The sequence below is a fragment of the Chroicocephalus ridibundus genome, chromosome 1, assembly GCF_963924245.1.
Source record: "Chroicocephalus ridibundus chromosome 1, bChrRid1.1, whole genome shotgun sequence".
NCBI lineage: Eukaryota > Metazoa > Chordata > Aves > Charadriiformes > Laridae > Chroicocephalus > Chroicocephalus ridibundus.
In genome coordinates, this window is record NC_086284.1 from 125,083,465 (window position 1) to 125,098,385 (window position 14,921).

The following is a 14,921-nucleotide window of genomic DNA, read 5'->3' on the forward strand; positions in this document are numbered from 1 at the left end:
GCTCATATCTGAAGGGCAGCTGTTGAGTTTTATGTTAAGCACAAGAATGGTTTGAACTAGTCAGTTTTTTTAGTAGTTGGTGTACTCAACTTGTTTTATATTTGGAGTGGTTCATTGCTTGAAGGATTAATTTTCTGTTCCTGTGATATGCTTTTTTACTGGCAGGAACCAACATTTGGGGGATTTTCCACCCCTCCCCAGTGACCAGCATGTTAGCACAAGTTGTAATAGATATGGCATATGAAATGGAGATCAAACCACAGATGTGGTTTGATCCTTGTCACCTCTCTGTAACTAAGGTCTGCATAACATACACTTGGCACTGATTCTTTTGGGGTCTCTTCTTTCAGAGGAGAGTAAAAGCTCCCCCCTTATAATGGTTTTATATACATATATATGTGCACATGACCATATAGAGATTCTTTTGTATTGTCAGAGTAGCTAGAATGCACACTGTTTTACTGAAAATTGCGCCAGTTTTGTACTACGGAAATTTCAGATTAAGTCAAAGAATTCTGTGTGATCAGAACAGGGTGGTAATAAGTTAACCTTTCTCTATCAGCTAGAAGTTGCTGTGAGTTCCCTGTTTCCTTCCTTGCTTTTTGTGTTACAAAACTGGTGGATTTTTTTATTGCTTGTTCACTACAACCCAGCATGAAATGCATTTGCTTATGTCACCACTGACCTATCAGTATAACTAATGAATTTGAGGTAGGTCTTAAATCTAAAGAAACTTAAGGTTTTAAAGTGTGTTTTTTACTTGTTTCTCATGGCTGTTGAGAACACTTCAGTATGTACTGGCATAGCTTCTTAGCTTATGCATATATCGAAGAAGTGCATTTTAAACACTTATCAGCAAAGATTGGAAGTGAAAATAAAATGTGCAGAATTTGTGTATAGAGTAAATATGTTTAGGAAAGTCTATTAGCTGAAGTATTCCTATTGAAATGTTTCCTGTTGTTGAAATCATAGAATGGTTCGGATTGGAAGGGACCTTAAAGATCATCTAGTTCCAACCCCCCCTGCCCTGGCCAGTGGACAGGGCAACCCACTAGACCAGGCTGCTCAAAGCCCCATCCAGCCTGGCCTTGAACACTTCCTGGGATGGGGCATCCTCAGCTTCCCTGGGCAACCTGTTCCAGTGCCTCACCACCCTCACAGTAAAGAACTTCTTCCTGATATCCAATCTAAATCTCCCTTCCTTCAGTTTGAAACCGTTACCCCTCGTCCTATCATTACACTCCCTGATAAAGAGTCTCTTCCCCATCTTTCCTGTGGGCCCCCTTTAGGTACTGGAAGGCTGCTGTAAGGTCTCCCCAGAGCTGGAAATACCAGAATTGTGATATTGGTGTAAAACAAATGCTAAAAAAACACTTAGTGATTTAGTATGCTCTTTTAAGGCAGTCAAATCTATATAGCTGTTACGCGTACAAATATTTAAGTTGAGAAAGAGATGTGGGTTCCAAAACCAAGTTTTCTGTAGTGAGGTTATTCCAGAACTGGTGCTGCGTGATCTATGGCAGACTCTGTCTTTATCAAGATACAGAGTGAATAATAGTGCTTACCGAACACTTTTTCTGTATTATGGTCCAATTCATGATTCTTTATGAATGGAAAGATAATCAACCATTTCTTCATGATGCTTTTACACTGCGCATCACTGTAGTATCAGAGCAGTCTGGAAATCTTTATTTCCCTTTACAGTATTCCCAAAGAGCAGTGATACTCCCAATCTACAGATAGGGCACTGAAGAACAGGTGCCTGCTCAGAAAGTGTCCAGCAGTGTTGGCTGTTTAGTTAGAGATGTCAAGAATGTTCTTTCTCATGGTTGGTGATGTTCCTTATGGGTACAGACTCATCATCACAATGACTGAAATCACTGGCAGCTAGCTTAGCTCTTTGCAAATTGGAGACCGCAAAATTCTGTGTTAAGCACGTTATAAAACAATGAATGCAAAAATCCCTTTGGATTAAGTAAGGTGAAAAAAGGAGTGGAACAGATTTCCAGAGCAGCATTAAATTGCTTTATCTATGAAATCTTATTTCCTTTCTGATTTTCCAGTTCTCACAGAAAGTGAAACAAAGGTCATGAAGGTTAGTTTCTTTTATCTTGTAGCCCTGATAAATTTTCACAAGTCTTGCATACTGAATGTAATTAAGTTAATGTGAGAAAATACCACATGCACATATAACTAAAAGCTATCCTAATGCACACATGAGAAACCAAAATACAGTTATGTAGACTTTTGTGAGCTGTAACAGAGAAGTTGAGAATGTGTTTACAAGAGTAGACCTCAAATGTGAGCATGTCATACTGTTCAGTCTATCAGCACCTCCTGAGTATATTCTCCTATTTATAAAAAAGCAACTAAAATTTTTAAAAAAACAAATTACTTTCTTGCATGTCTGTCTTAGAATGAAACTACAAACTCAGCTGAACACCTGTAGGTTGCCTAGTTTCTTGTACTGTAATCTTTTTCTGTTTCTTCCTCATTCATGTCCTGTCGTGTCCCCCCCCCCCCCCCTTCAGAGTTTCTGTTTTAGGCCCCTTTGAGCAGGAATTTCTATTTCAGATCTTCTCTCATTGCAGGAATTTACTCAGTGGATTCTATTAGCAGTTCTAAATCTAAATTAAAAATACTACATTGCCTCATTCCCACTGCATTCATGGCAAAGGCAAGGATACATTCAACTGACTGTTCTCTCTTTTTTTTTTTTCTTGTTATGTGTTCTAGTTGCAGTCATGCTTTACAGCAAAATAATATTCCAGTGTCTGATGCAAATATGTCAGATTTTCATTCTTTGCACCTTTTAGAAGCATCTGTTTCATTAATAATGTCAGAGTATCTGTGTATTTCCATAACAGAAACCGAATTAGTTTGTTTCATTTGTCAAGCTCGCCATGCTTACGAGAGAGGCAGAAGTTTGTGGTCCAACCAACTCTTGTTTCTGTTGGGATTTTTATTCAGTATTCTTTCAAAATTAAAGATAAGTCATAGTTAATATTCTTTACAGGTCTGAGCATTGCCTGAGAAAGACAGATGATGATCTGTGTAAATTGACCAAGGCTTCTAAGGAACCAGAAAAAAATGTTTTCACTTCTAGAAGACAGAGGCTGCAGAAGAAAGGTTTGTAGTGAGCAATAATCTGGCATTTAAGTATGAATTTTGGAGGCGTTGGGAAACTTTCTTTATTTACTCTAGTATTATGAGGCGAGCACAGAAATAAAATAGGTGTTGCACGCAGTGTATGTGTTTCCTTAAAATGCAGTTCTTTTACAGATAATGGTAAAATGTATCAAATAGCTGTTTTTTAAATAGGAATAAAGCTATGGCTAATCAGATCTGTGGAAGAAAAAGGAAACTGAGGGAAGCCTCACTGCAGCATTATAATCCTGATTTTATAAAAAGTCTTTTACTCTCAAGAATGTAATACATTAAGAATGCTCAAACGGTTTGTGTGAGCCCTCCTAAAATGTTTATGCTATATGACCGTATTTGTATTTGCTGCTGAAAAAGATGAGTTCTATGCTGAGTCTCCAGAAAGAACATACTGGTTAGTAATATTTGCAGATTAGAACAGGAAATGGAGAATATTGCATCCATCAGAAGATAAAAACTGGAGTATGGAGTGCTAATTCTTACTTGGAAGTGAGGTACGAATTTGGTTATACCCTTATCTTAACTAATTCTGCAATAATAATGTTTCCTTAATTATTGTACAGAATATATTTTGGCAGCCACACACATTTAAAAAAGGAACGAACTATTGTGGAGGGTATCTAGTTCCATGCATTTAATTTAAGATATAACAGATATGAAGAAATACAAAGGTGTTTAAGGATAACCCATTAAATCACTTGGTTTTTCCTGACACAGAAAACCAGAACTATGATGAACTGGAAAAGAGGAGCAGAAACATGAACAGCACCACTTTTAGTCAGAAGGAAACGGGCTCTTTTGATTCTGAGAAAAGGAAAAGAAGATCTAGTGGCCATATTTCTGATGATTGTAATGCACATATTCCAGAAAAATCACTTCTGCTGTCTGTAAGTTGCACTTAAGTTTAACATATGTGTTTGTGTACACACATGCACGCACTCTTCAGTAGCAACATCCAAAATAAAAAAATTCTACTAATAAATAGGGTATCTAGGGATACTATTACACCTGTTGAGGGAAAGTAGTTCAGTGGTGCATCAAGAAGAGTGAGTATATGTACTTCCGTCCACAACATCAGAATATGCTTGTTGTAGCAGAAAGGTGGTGAGATATGAAAGACTGTGTTTTCCTTCAGACAGGAGCATGGAGTAGTACAATCTTGGAAATAAGGCATCTAGCTACTTAAGTGAGGCTTCTTTCACAGTCGGTATAGACTAATTAGGGACTTCAATACAAAAATTACAAAGTATACCTGGGGTTATTAAAATCTTGCAGATGTCATCTTTCTCCCTCCTCAGTCTGTCTTACCCTTCCCTAAAGTTTTATTCTTATCTGTTATTAAGATTTGGGGGGAGCGGGGCGGGTGGGGAGAAAAAAGACTGAGGGAACCAATCAGTAAAGTACAAACTGTGATTTATATTCAAGCATTTGAATACAATAAAGGCATCTCTGTAACCTGCTGATTAAAACACCACAGAAGTAGGTAGTTGCTGAGTCCTGTTCACCTAGTTGACCAAGCCACACATTTGCAGAGTAATGAACATCACTGGTGCTTGGTCTTTCAGTGTCAGGCAATGAGAGAGCTGCTAAAAAATCAGAAAGAGTTTCTTGATCAGTTTCAATGGGGGTCAAAGTAGACTTTTAAAAGGTGGTCCCTCATACCTTTATGTAACAACCTTTGGAACACAAGGAGGGAGAAATTACTCTGACTTGTGCTCTAAATGCAGCTGCATTAAGCTGTAATTATTTTGTCTAGCCCGTGGCTAAGTCTCAGTGGTCGCTGAGCTGAACCACCATATATCAAGAAATAAACATATATCCTGTCTGATTCCTGTTTTCTAGAAAGAGCAAAGATTGAGTTCAACTGAGTCTCCTGGCCGCAGAACACCCTGTGAGGATGGACAAAGTCACAGATCTAATACAATTCTGTTGCCGGACTGTATTCTGCAGCCATTGGAGAGAGAATATAAAGACGCTTCCAACCACAACCGCTTGAGGCCTGCTCACAGCTGCACAGAGGAACCTGGGTCAGAGTCTCCTTCCAGAAATTTGTCAGAGAAACAGCTTTCTGTCACCAGTGAGGACATGATTTCACCAGGGGTTAGCGCCCTCAGGAAATTAAAGATGGACGCATCACAGTATCTGAGCAAGCTGCGGAACAGAATCTGCAGGGGTAATCGGCAACTTGTTTCAGTTGACCCAAGTATGTACTGTGTCTGTGCTGCTGACAATTACTATTGGTACACCTAGGTACTGGGAGAACTCATGCGTGACTGCCTAGTTGAAACATATGGAACGAAAGATTGAAGACAGAGATCGTGCTGTTTGTAATGCATTGTGCAGGTTAGAGAACAGTGCCTAGTGCCAGTGTCCTCTGCTGGAGTGCAGAGGGTCCTGTACTGAGAAACAGGATAGAGGGCAGGATTTTCAAATTCCAGTCCTTATGGCTACGGAAAATCAAGCTTGTACTTTTAAATTATGCTTAAACTGAGGAAAAAAAAATTCTCTCTTCTTTGAAGCAGCTATGTTGTGGCCCGTTTCTTTTAATATTCAAATAATTTTGAGCATCTCGGGTAAAAAGTGTTAATATAGGTACAAAGCAGTACTTGTTGCATACACTTCCATGCACGCAGACCTTGTCTGGTTTGGGCAATGTACTTCAATATTACATGCTGCAAGAGAGAATTCTTTGCTCATCTGAAATCCACAATGAATGAAATATTCTCAAGTCTGCATCTTGTAGTATATGTATACTTATTTTTTCCTCTTTAGTTGTCCTTTCCAGTGATGATGAAGATGTGTCTTCTGAGCCAAAATGCACAGAGCTGCTGCAGGATAAGATCACTGACAATAAAGAAACAGACGAACAGTCTGACTTCTGTTTCTCAGCAAAGCAATTAGAAAACAAGATGGAAAGTCCCACAGAGCAGGTAGTCCAGTTTCTGGCCTATGTGTTGTTATGCCAACCCCTTAATTTATTTCTCCAATGTTTATTTTTTCTTGCATGTTAGCACAAAAGTGAAATGTTTAGAGCAGATATGTTTAGTTCCAGCAACCAGCTGTAGCTGCAGTAATTTATTTCACAGATAGAATATAGAATTCTGGACAGTCTTCAGAAAAGATCTGTGGCTCTGAAGCTTGAGTGTTTTTGCAACATACAATGCATTTCATATTTTGAAAATAAACATTTGGAAATGTTTAATATTACAAAACAGGAAGGATCAAGTAGTAATCTGAGCTAGAGGTTAACAGCATGAAGATACAGCTGTGAAAAGCTTTTTTTTTTCTACACAATGTTTTTTTATATTTATTGTAGTTAAAGTCAGTAGTTTCTTCTTGTCATCCAGTCCCCTGTTGTAATTCAGTGCAAGGAGAAGTTGGAGGATCTTTGTTGACAGCAGACAGGGATAGGGTGAAGTTCCCTTTCCGGTGTGGCTAGCAGTGGAATTTGAATCTGAAACTAGCCATAAAGGTTGTTGCCCCACTTTGGACTTGGTTAGCCTTGTGCTGCTTGCTTTGACCTGGATTTAAATTGTCTCTATAATCCTGAAACAAGCCAGAAGAGACAATGTTGCCTCTTCTCACAGATGCGTTGTTTTGATCATAAGCATAGAATTGGATTCTGTACCTTTGATAGGGTACCTTTGAAGAGGGGTATTTTTTGTTGCTTTCTTGTTTGAGTTTTTACTTGGTTCTAGATTAGTAAAGAGCACAGCTTATGTCTTGCCAATGGGAACTTCAGAGGTGCAGTAAGATACTGTTAGAACGTTGTCAGTAATGACTGTAATAACATTTACAGCTTTTTAATATGGATTTCTCATATGGAAATTGACTTTGGGAGTAAATTCTTAAAAACATAAATAAAAGATTCCTCAGGTTACAGGAGGGAAGTGTCTCATTTAAATCTTTGTGGTAAATGTACTTTTTTTTTTTTCCCCCCCTCAGTTTTTAACAGAACCAATTGATGATATGTGTCCTGTCAGCTTACCTTCTGGAAGCCCACCTAGAAAACAGATGAACCCAGCATTGGATGTTGAATTTGATAGTCTATACATTGGGAAATTTAAATGGTTATCAACAGGTCCTGCTAGGGTAAGTTGTTCTATTACAGTGATATTTTGAGAATATTAAAAAATTAAATTTCTAGTTAGGCAAAGTTAGTGGTACTTAGTGTGGAAGCACTGAGTTTGGAATATTTTTACATCAAATTGCTTTGGCTAAACGATGGGTTGTGTATTCCATTACCTCATATGCCTGGATTGCTATTATTAGAAAAGCTAACTGGGATTTTCTGTGGCCCCAGTTTTCAGAGGTAAAGGTGCTGTATAAATGCTATACTGGAACAGAAATCATACCGAGGAAGCTTTTTGTGAGTTCTAACAGAAAATAATGGCCATGTTAGAGTTCATGTCACTTGAGATAAACACCAATTACTTTTCTCAGAAATAGTACAGATACTAGAGTAAAGTAATCCATAGTGATAAGAGTTCAGATATATACTATGTGCTGATCTTTCCTTTTAAACAGAGAATTGCTTGTTTTGTAACTTTAAAGAGCAGAAAACCAACACTAAAAGCATTAGTGCATAAGCAACATGCTACTCATAGGGTGTAGAAATACAAGTGAAGGTGTACTTCAAGTGGAGTACCAGCTGCAGGAGTTTCAACAGGTCTTTGAGCAGACTCATTCTGTATATTGCAATTGAAAAATAAATGTTTGAACATGTAAATCTTTTATTTTTGCCTGCAGTAAGACATTTTGGAATCTTGGATTGTAATAATAGTTTCAGCTTTTCGCAAAACAGGAGTTTTGTGCAGCAGTTCTCATGCAGTAATGGAAACATTTCATGGAAACTTCCTAAATTAATATGCCAAAACCATTTGAGAAATGAGTTGAAGTACGTTTAGAATCAATGCTTTTAGGTGGAAAGTGAAATTTTTCCTTGGAAAAAACAACTTTGTGCTTACTGTGGTAACGTAAGAGAAATGTCTTTGCTCAATGTATATGACAACCTTATGTCAAAGTGACAATAAAGCATTCTTTATTTAGCCAAGTTGTCTTAACATAGCAGCAGTGTTAAGTGGAAACTTTAAATACTTTAATTCGAAGTTTAATATAAATAGCAAAGTAACACCCCAGTGTTGGACCATTTATATAGCATTCCTTAATTCAAATAGTGCTGCTGACAGTCTTTATCATGAGGAGTTTACAAATGAGCTGGTTTTGTCCCAAGTTTTTTATCAGTTTTGTTTCTTGTTAAGGAGTCTGCAGGCAGCTCTGCAACTTTCTGCTTATTTCTCAGTACTGAGCACCTCTGGAAGTCAATTTGCTGTCAATTACATTCTGCAATGTGTATTCAGGAGTGTTGTTTTCGGTAAAATAGGCAATATTAAGTTCTTAAATTAGGCATATCGGACGTGGCAGTGTTAGGTTAACAGTTGGACTCAATGATCTTAAGGGTCTTTTCCAACCTAAATGATGCTATGATATTATTTTCAGTTTATTTGGTTATGTGCAGTTAATTAAAATTCTTACTTGTGTTTTAATTATTTTGTAAAAAGCAAACTAATTTATATTTTTTGTAATCTTATTTCAGTTTACAACCAAGTATATTATGATCCCATTTCAAGGTAAGAGAATCTTTCTTTAGCTTTCTCTTAACTATCTCTTTAAAGTATTGCATTAAAATACTCAGTATATATTTATATTATGAATAATTTATAATCTTATTTGCTTTCACAAAGACATTAAATGATGTTAAAAATTACAGTTTACAATAATTAAAAATTACAGTTTAAATAAATAAGTGTTGGTGTCTGTAAGTGTAAGCATTAATAATTTATCAGCTTCTTACACTTACAAGGTGAGCTTGTAGTTTTAATGGCCTTGCCTTTAGCATCCCTGCGTATGTTAAGTGTTGAACTGTAGTAAATATGACTCTGTGTTTTTTGAGGTGAAGCGTTAATCTTTTCAGATTAGGGTTTTAGATGACTAGGTTTATTAAAGAAAAACGTATGAGTTGACTAAAGCTAAGAGGAATATAACTCTTAGATTTGCATTTGGTGCATTTTCTGAAGATGTGTGGTTTCTGTGTCTTGTAGGAGAAGGTTTGTGAGCAGTTCTGAATTGGATTGACTAAAGCAAATAGGAGTTCATGATTTGCAATATTTTTTTCTATATTTGTAGGTATTAACTTGGTTATTCTGAGAAAAAATAGAATTTTTTTCATGAGGAATTGTGTGTTTAGATGTTTAGCTTTTGGTGTTACAATTTGATAACTTTTTTTACATAGTTTGTTATAGCTGATTTAAGTATTACATTCTCAACACACTTTATGTAATGCCGGGAATAAAATCTACAAGTACCATTTCAGTACACTCTGATCATACTTACGTCTTAGTATGTAATTGCTATAACATGTATGACTTTATAGTTACCCGTGGCTGTGAAATATATGCTTATTTTAAATTCTGTTTTCTACAGTGGCTCTTAATAAGAATATTGAGCTGACAGTGGATACTCTGGATTTGAGAAGGTTTGGCTTGTGGAGAAGTGATGGTGACTGTTCTTCGAAAGCAATCATTTTCCTTTGGTTGTCTGTGGATTACCTAGAAAAGATTGAAGCCCAATTAGGAAAGTTAGTTATCAGCAAGCCATGTGAGTAATCTCTTTTCCTTTAATGTAATGAAAAGGTCTAATATATGGCATGTCAATAAAGCAGTTATTTTACAGTTATGCTTCTGGAATACTGAGGAAAGCCTATAGCTTTTTAAGGACGTGTTGGTCAGTTTTGCTTTTCTAAATTGCCTTGCTATACTTGTATTTGGAAGCAAAATCTAACTTAATGTGATTCAAAACCACTTAATAAAAGACCTTGTAACACAGGCCAATTGTAATCTTTGTGAGGAGGCCTTCTAAAACTAGGCTTGTATATAAAGTGTTTCTCCCTTTAAAAGAAATGGGATGTTTTAAGTGTCCTTACTCTTGAGTAACATATATGCTAGTTGAACGGCTTGGCAGATAAAGGTTGATTTGATCTTTGACAAGACTGCCTTGGCCATTGCATTATTACTGGAGAAAACATCCACTAAAGGCCGAAGGGGCTATTTAGTCTGTAGGGTCTTATGGACTGGCTCTGTTTATTTTTCTAGTGTGAAGCTCTGTAAAACTGAATATAACTTTTGCTCAAATATTCAGAGGGGCACAAGCATACAAGGTTTTTACGTTAGCAAAATCATTGCAAAATGACATCTAACAAAATGATGATGTCAGAGTTGCCTGTGTGAAATTTAACAGTATGTTTACCTTGTGTAATTAGCACCTGCATGAGGAAAAATTATAAGTAATGTTAACTTTAGATTAGGAGCATGAGTAGTTTGAAGTGAAATACTGAGTGAAATTTTAGCAGTGAGTTACCTTTACTTGATGTAGGTTTTATCAAAGTTACTGGTAGCTTCTATAGATGCAGCTCCCAGTGAAATGAGTGGAATCTGGGTATGAAGCTGTGAGGAACTTTTTAATCTTAGGTTTATTTATCTTGATTACATTCTTGTTGTAGGGGAAATCTTCAGTTGTTATTAAATTTCTATGCTTGAATGTTTTATGCTTTGTAAATATGTAGTAACGTAAATATTTTTAAATGTATGTAGAGACTTGTAACAAATCAGCGGTGGTTTTCCAGATTGTGGAAATAGTTGCAATGATTCTTCTCTGCCTTCTTAGTGTGTTAATATTAGATGAAAATACATCATGACAGATCTGACATCCTGAGAGTGGTGAGGCTGCTGCCGCTCCACGTCCCTGGGTGAAGATGTAGTCCCAATAGGTAGAGCACATACGTAGAGCACACACGTACACGACATATATACATAGCTGGCCACACAGATAACACAGACACATGTGTGCTCATACGAACATAGCACCAACAGCTTCATCCTGCCCCCCTCTCTGACTGAGCAGGATGGAGGCCCACTAGTGAGAAAATACATACATACATATATATGTGTGTGTGTGCGTGTGCATATATATGTGTGTGTGTGTGTATATATATATACACACACATATATATGTACAAGGTGGATCGCTCTGTCAGCTGGGCTTAGATACTCAGTCTGCCCAGTTGCTGGCCCTGGATGCCAGTCTCCTCAGTCGCTGGCACCTGGACATACAAACCACTGAGGTCACTGCCAGTTGCTGGTACAGACTGTCATGCGCATGCAGGCATGCAGCTGGCCAGGACTCCCCTGGTCCCAATAGCTGAGCCCCCTGTGCTCTCATCCTTCAAGATACACAGGCAGTTGCGGAGCCAGAGCTGTCCCCTGTGGACCTGCTCACCCCTCTGTCTTCCAGGGCACTTCACCTTTTCACCTCATATGGCTTGATCTTTGCTAGCAATCGCATGCTCCCTTGCACACAGGCACTCACTCCAGTTGCTGCACTTAGACCCCCATACGCAAACATCGAATAGAGAGTCCCTCACCCAGGAGGGAGTTAGAAAGGAATTTAATAAGAAGACAGGATGGACTGCGCCGATCAATGCACAGGGCATGGCCAGCAAGTGTAATGACCAGCAAAGTATTTAGATGTTAGATGGGACTGGTGTTTTTAATGCCCTTAGCCCTCTATTTTTGCGCACTTGTTCCCCCCCCAGTCACTCAAACCCCTCCCTTTGCCTGCCTTTGGTTTCTCCCCTAAACATCCCATAAATAGTCCTGTGCAATCCCAAAATGCTCTTCCCTTGCATCCCATCATGTGTGCCCTATACCACAGCAGCAACCCCCTCTCAGTTCAAAAGGTGCTCTGGCCTTGACTCATCTAGATGGGTTTCAGGTCTGGACCCTGGGCTGAGGCTTCCCTTGGACAGCCCTGGGAAGGGCCCAGAGTGGGTGTCCCTTCCTCCTAGTCCTTAATGCAGGTTCCTGTCCCTCTGTGCACCTCTTGTGCAGGTGGGTCTTTGGTGGGCTGATAGCCACTGTGATAAACCTGGCAGGGTATTATTTGGGCTCCCCCTCTTGCCATTGTCTCTCTATGCTCCTTTGTGAGTGTGCAGACAAGTTTTTATCATGTAACCTAATAATTAATACTACCCATTCTCTCTTTTTTGCAGCCAAATCCAGTGAATTTGTATTTCTTGAGCTGTCCCAACCGCTCACAGAATGGGAAGAAGACAGGCTGACTGAATTGATGACAGATGTGAGCAAGAAGAACAGAGCACCAGATCTCCCTGAGTTTTTGTCTTTGAAGCAAGCATTACCCTTGTTTAAGGACCTTTCTCCTGAAGAGAGCTCTTTTCTGAGTTCCAGTAAAGATCTACTAAAGCAACGTATGCCAAAAGAGAATACCTCAGATGCTCGTGAGCCTGCAGTTCAGGTTAGTGACTAGCTGTTGCTTGATTCGTCACCACCTGTTGGCATTCTAGTAAATTTTAGATCAGCCAGTTGCAGAAAATAAATTCTTTCTTAATCCATAGCTCAAAAAAAAAAAAAATCAGCCATGTTTGTTACTTTTCTCTGACAAAGGTTTGCCTGACAAAGGGCAAGGTTTGCAGTAAACTAGGTTGTGTCCACAGAGGGATAGTGTATAGACCTCATCAGTAAGTGGCAAATACTGAAGCTTTAGGTTCATGGTTGTATGTGCCTAGAACCACAGGGATATCCTGCCCTTGTGGTCTCCAGGGTAACAAATTGAGAGTTAATCAAATAGTGAGTGATGGAGCCACTTTTCAGTTAAGCTGGAAGTGAAGGAATGCAGCAGAGGAGGAGCTCTGTATCTTGATTGTTCCAGACACCTCTAGACATTTTTGTGGGGGCTCCACAGCTTGAAAAGCTAAATGATTCCTAAGGCGGCTGGGGAGATGGGGCTGTGGAAGTTAATGTGTTAGTACATCTGCCTCTGAGGGGTAAATGTCTCAACCCAACCCCACACCATTGTCGCTTCAGTTTGTTCCCATCGGTAAAAATCACAGAGACAACAGATCAATCTGGCCATGAAACTGAGAACTTAAAAATTGAGCCAGCCAGTTCAAATCTGTATGATTTTTAGGCAAATTGTTAAGAACTAGATTTTCAAACCTTCCAAGCATACACAGCTCCTAGTAAGACAGTCTGATACTTATCTCCATCCTTTCAGGTCCTGTTTCTTCTGCAAAACCAATTTTGTGTCAGTTGGCTGAATAATGCTTAAAAAGTTTTAGAGGTTATGAACAGATGAAGACCTGTCATAATTTTAAAAGGGGCATAACTTTTTTTATTGTCTGAGCAGTGGCACATTTGCCTAAATAATAATGTTTACATTTCTGCTCTCCAGCAAGATTCTTCTTCAGTGATGTAGTGTACTCCTGTGGGCTTCAGGCTCGGCTTTTGTGTATTCTGTTTTACATATCAAGCTGTTTAATGCCTTTTACTACTATTGTTGTTTGGATTTTTCCTGGTAGGAATCAAAACCAAAAGTGGTCAGGCCCAGTTATGCCCTTGCAAACAAGCAGAATAGTGGTTGCTATGCTATCTCTCTGTCCTCGGCACTGAATGAAGAATGGAAAGAAGTAAGAGAAACCGGAGCAGTTAAGAAGTAAGTATATTCCATATAAATGAGAAGGTGAAAATAAAACAAATTGAATAAACGAGTTGCTGGAATAAAAGCCCTGGCTTAGCTACCATTCTGCCAGTTGATTTGGAAGTGTTGTGTGAATGTAGTTATTCCTGTTTCCATCCTGGTAGGTAACAGACAAAATGGATATGTTACAGGGACACAAAATCTCACAGAAATTAGAGAATACCTGAATTGTGACTTCAAGTTTCTATCATGGATGCATCAATGGGAGGGTAGGGACCTCATGGCCTCTGTGAGTGTCCGTCTAAGTCCGTATCACAGCAAAACTATTGCTAACTTAAGCTGAGCTTTTTTTTTTTAAATCTAAACAATGGGGTTTTTTCACTGTTCTGTCACACTCAATCTATTTATAACTAGGTTGTCATAAAATTGACTAGTTAGTACAGGAGCTTGGTTAACAAAAGATGTTAGAAAATGAGAACATACAACTGTGTAATGCAGCAAGACACTCTGAGAGTGCTGACATGCCTCAGTTCTGTCTGCACTAGCCTGTTAGCCCTCATACTTCCAGTACAGCAAACATAAATGAAGTAAATTGCTCTTAAGAACTCTTGCCTTTTGCTGTCACTGTTTTTACTGACTGTATAGCAGTTGGTTTTGTTTCTGCAACAGCAAAAATGCTCGGTTTGTGGTTCCAGTTAAGTAATACGGTTGTTAATCTAGAGCTTTTAAAATGTATTTTAAATACTAGCTTTAGAAGTAACTTGAGCAGTTTCAAACCACTTACAGTGCATATGGTGCATGGCGTGTAAATCCAAATTTCCTGCTTGGAAATGTGGGAGTTGTTATTGGAGTCGTAATGAGTAGAAAATCAGGGTTCATTCATACCATTTGAGAATATATTCCGTAGTATTTCTTCCCATTTTACGTGTTCATTTATCAGTTACTTCTATGAAAAATAGAAAAACAAGATGAAGGTAAAAAATAATCTCCTTTTCAAAAGTTGTCTCAACATTTCATTGTGCAGTAGGGTGCATATTTCTTCATAACGCTTAACTGTTGGAGGAAGAAATGGTAAAGGACTCTTGAGTTAGTCAACAGTTCTGAGAACTACCGCTTTTAAAAGGTTTTCTAGAAAATCTTCTACATGTGGGACGGCAATATTAAGAAGGATGTCATGTAAAAGGCAGCTTGTTGCTGTTATAATGTGA

At 38.3% G+C, this 14,921-nt stretch overlaps 1 protein-coding gene across 10 annotated transcripts in view; it reads left to right on the forward strand.

The window, feature by feature from the left end:
• Positions 1 to 14,921, forward strand: part of SENP7 (SUMO specific peptidase 7) — a 49,624-nt gene that overhangs the window by 21,204 nt on the left and 13,499 nt on the right. For 9 of the 10 annotated variants that reach the window (XM_063350017.1, XM_063350073.1, XM_063350049.1 and 6 more), the window contains 9 exons: positions 3,017 to 3,129; positions 3,880 to 4,049; positions 5,005 to 5,365; positions 5,935 to 6,092; positions 7,108 to 7,254; positions 8,759 to 8,792; positions 9,646 to 9,819; positions 12,269 to 12,531; positions 13,595 to 13,728. In XM_063350017.1, the coding sequence (XP_063206087.1) occupies positions 3,017 to 3,129; positions 3,880 to 4,049; positions 5,005 to 5,365; positions 5,935 to 6,092; positions 7,108 to 7,254; positions 8,759 to 8,792; positions 9,646 to 9,819; positions 12,269 to 12,531; positions 13,595 to 13,728 (1,554 nt within the window). The remainder of the gene's footprint in view (positions 1 to 3,016; positions 3,130 to 3,879; positions 4,050 to 5,004; positions 5,366 to 5,934; positions 6,093 to 7,107; positions 7,255 to 8,758; positions 8,793 to 9,645; positions 9,820 to 12,268; positions 12,532 to 13,594; positions 13,729 to 14,921) is intronic. The other variant, XM_063350041.1, reaches the window with a different exon arrangement.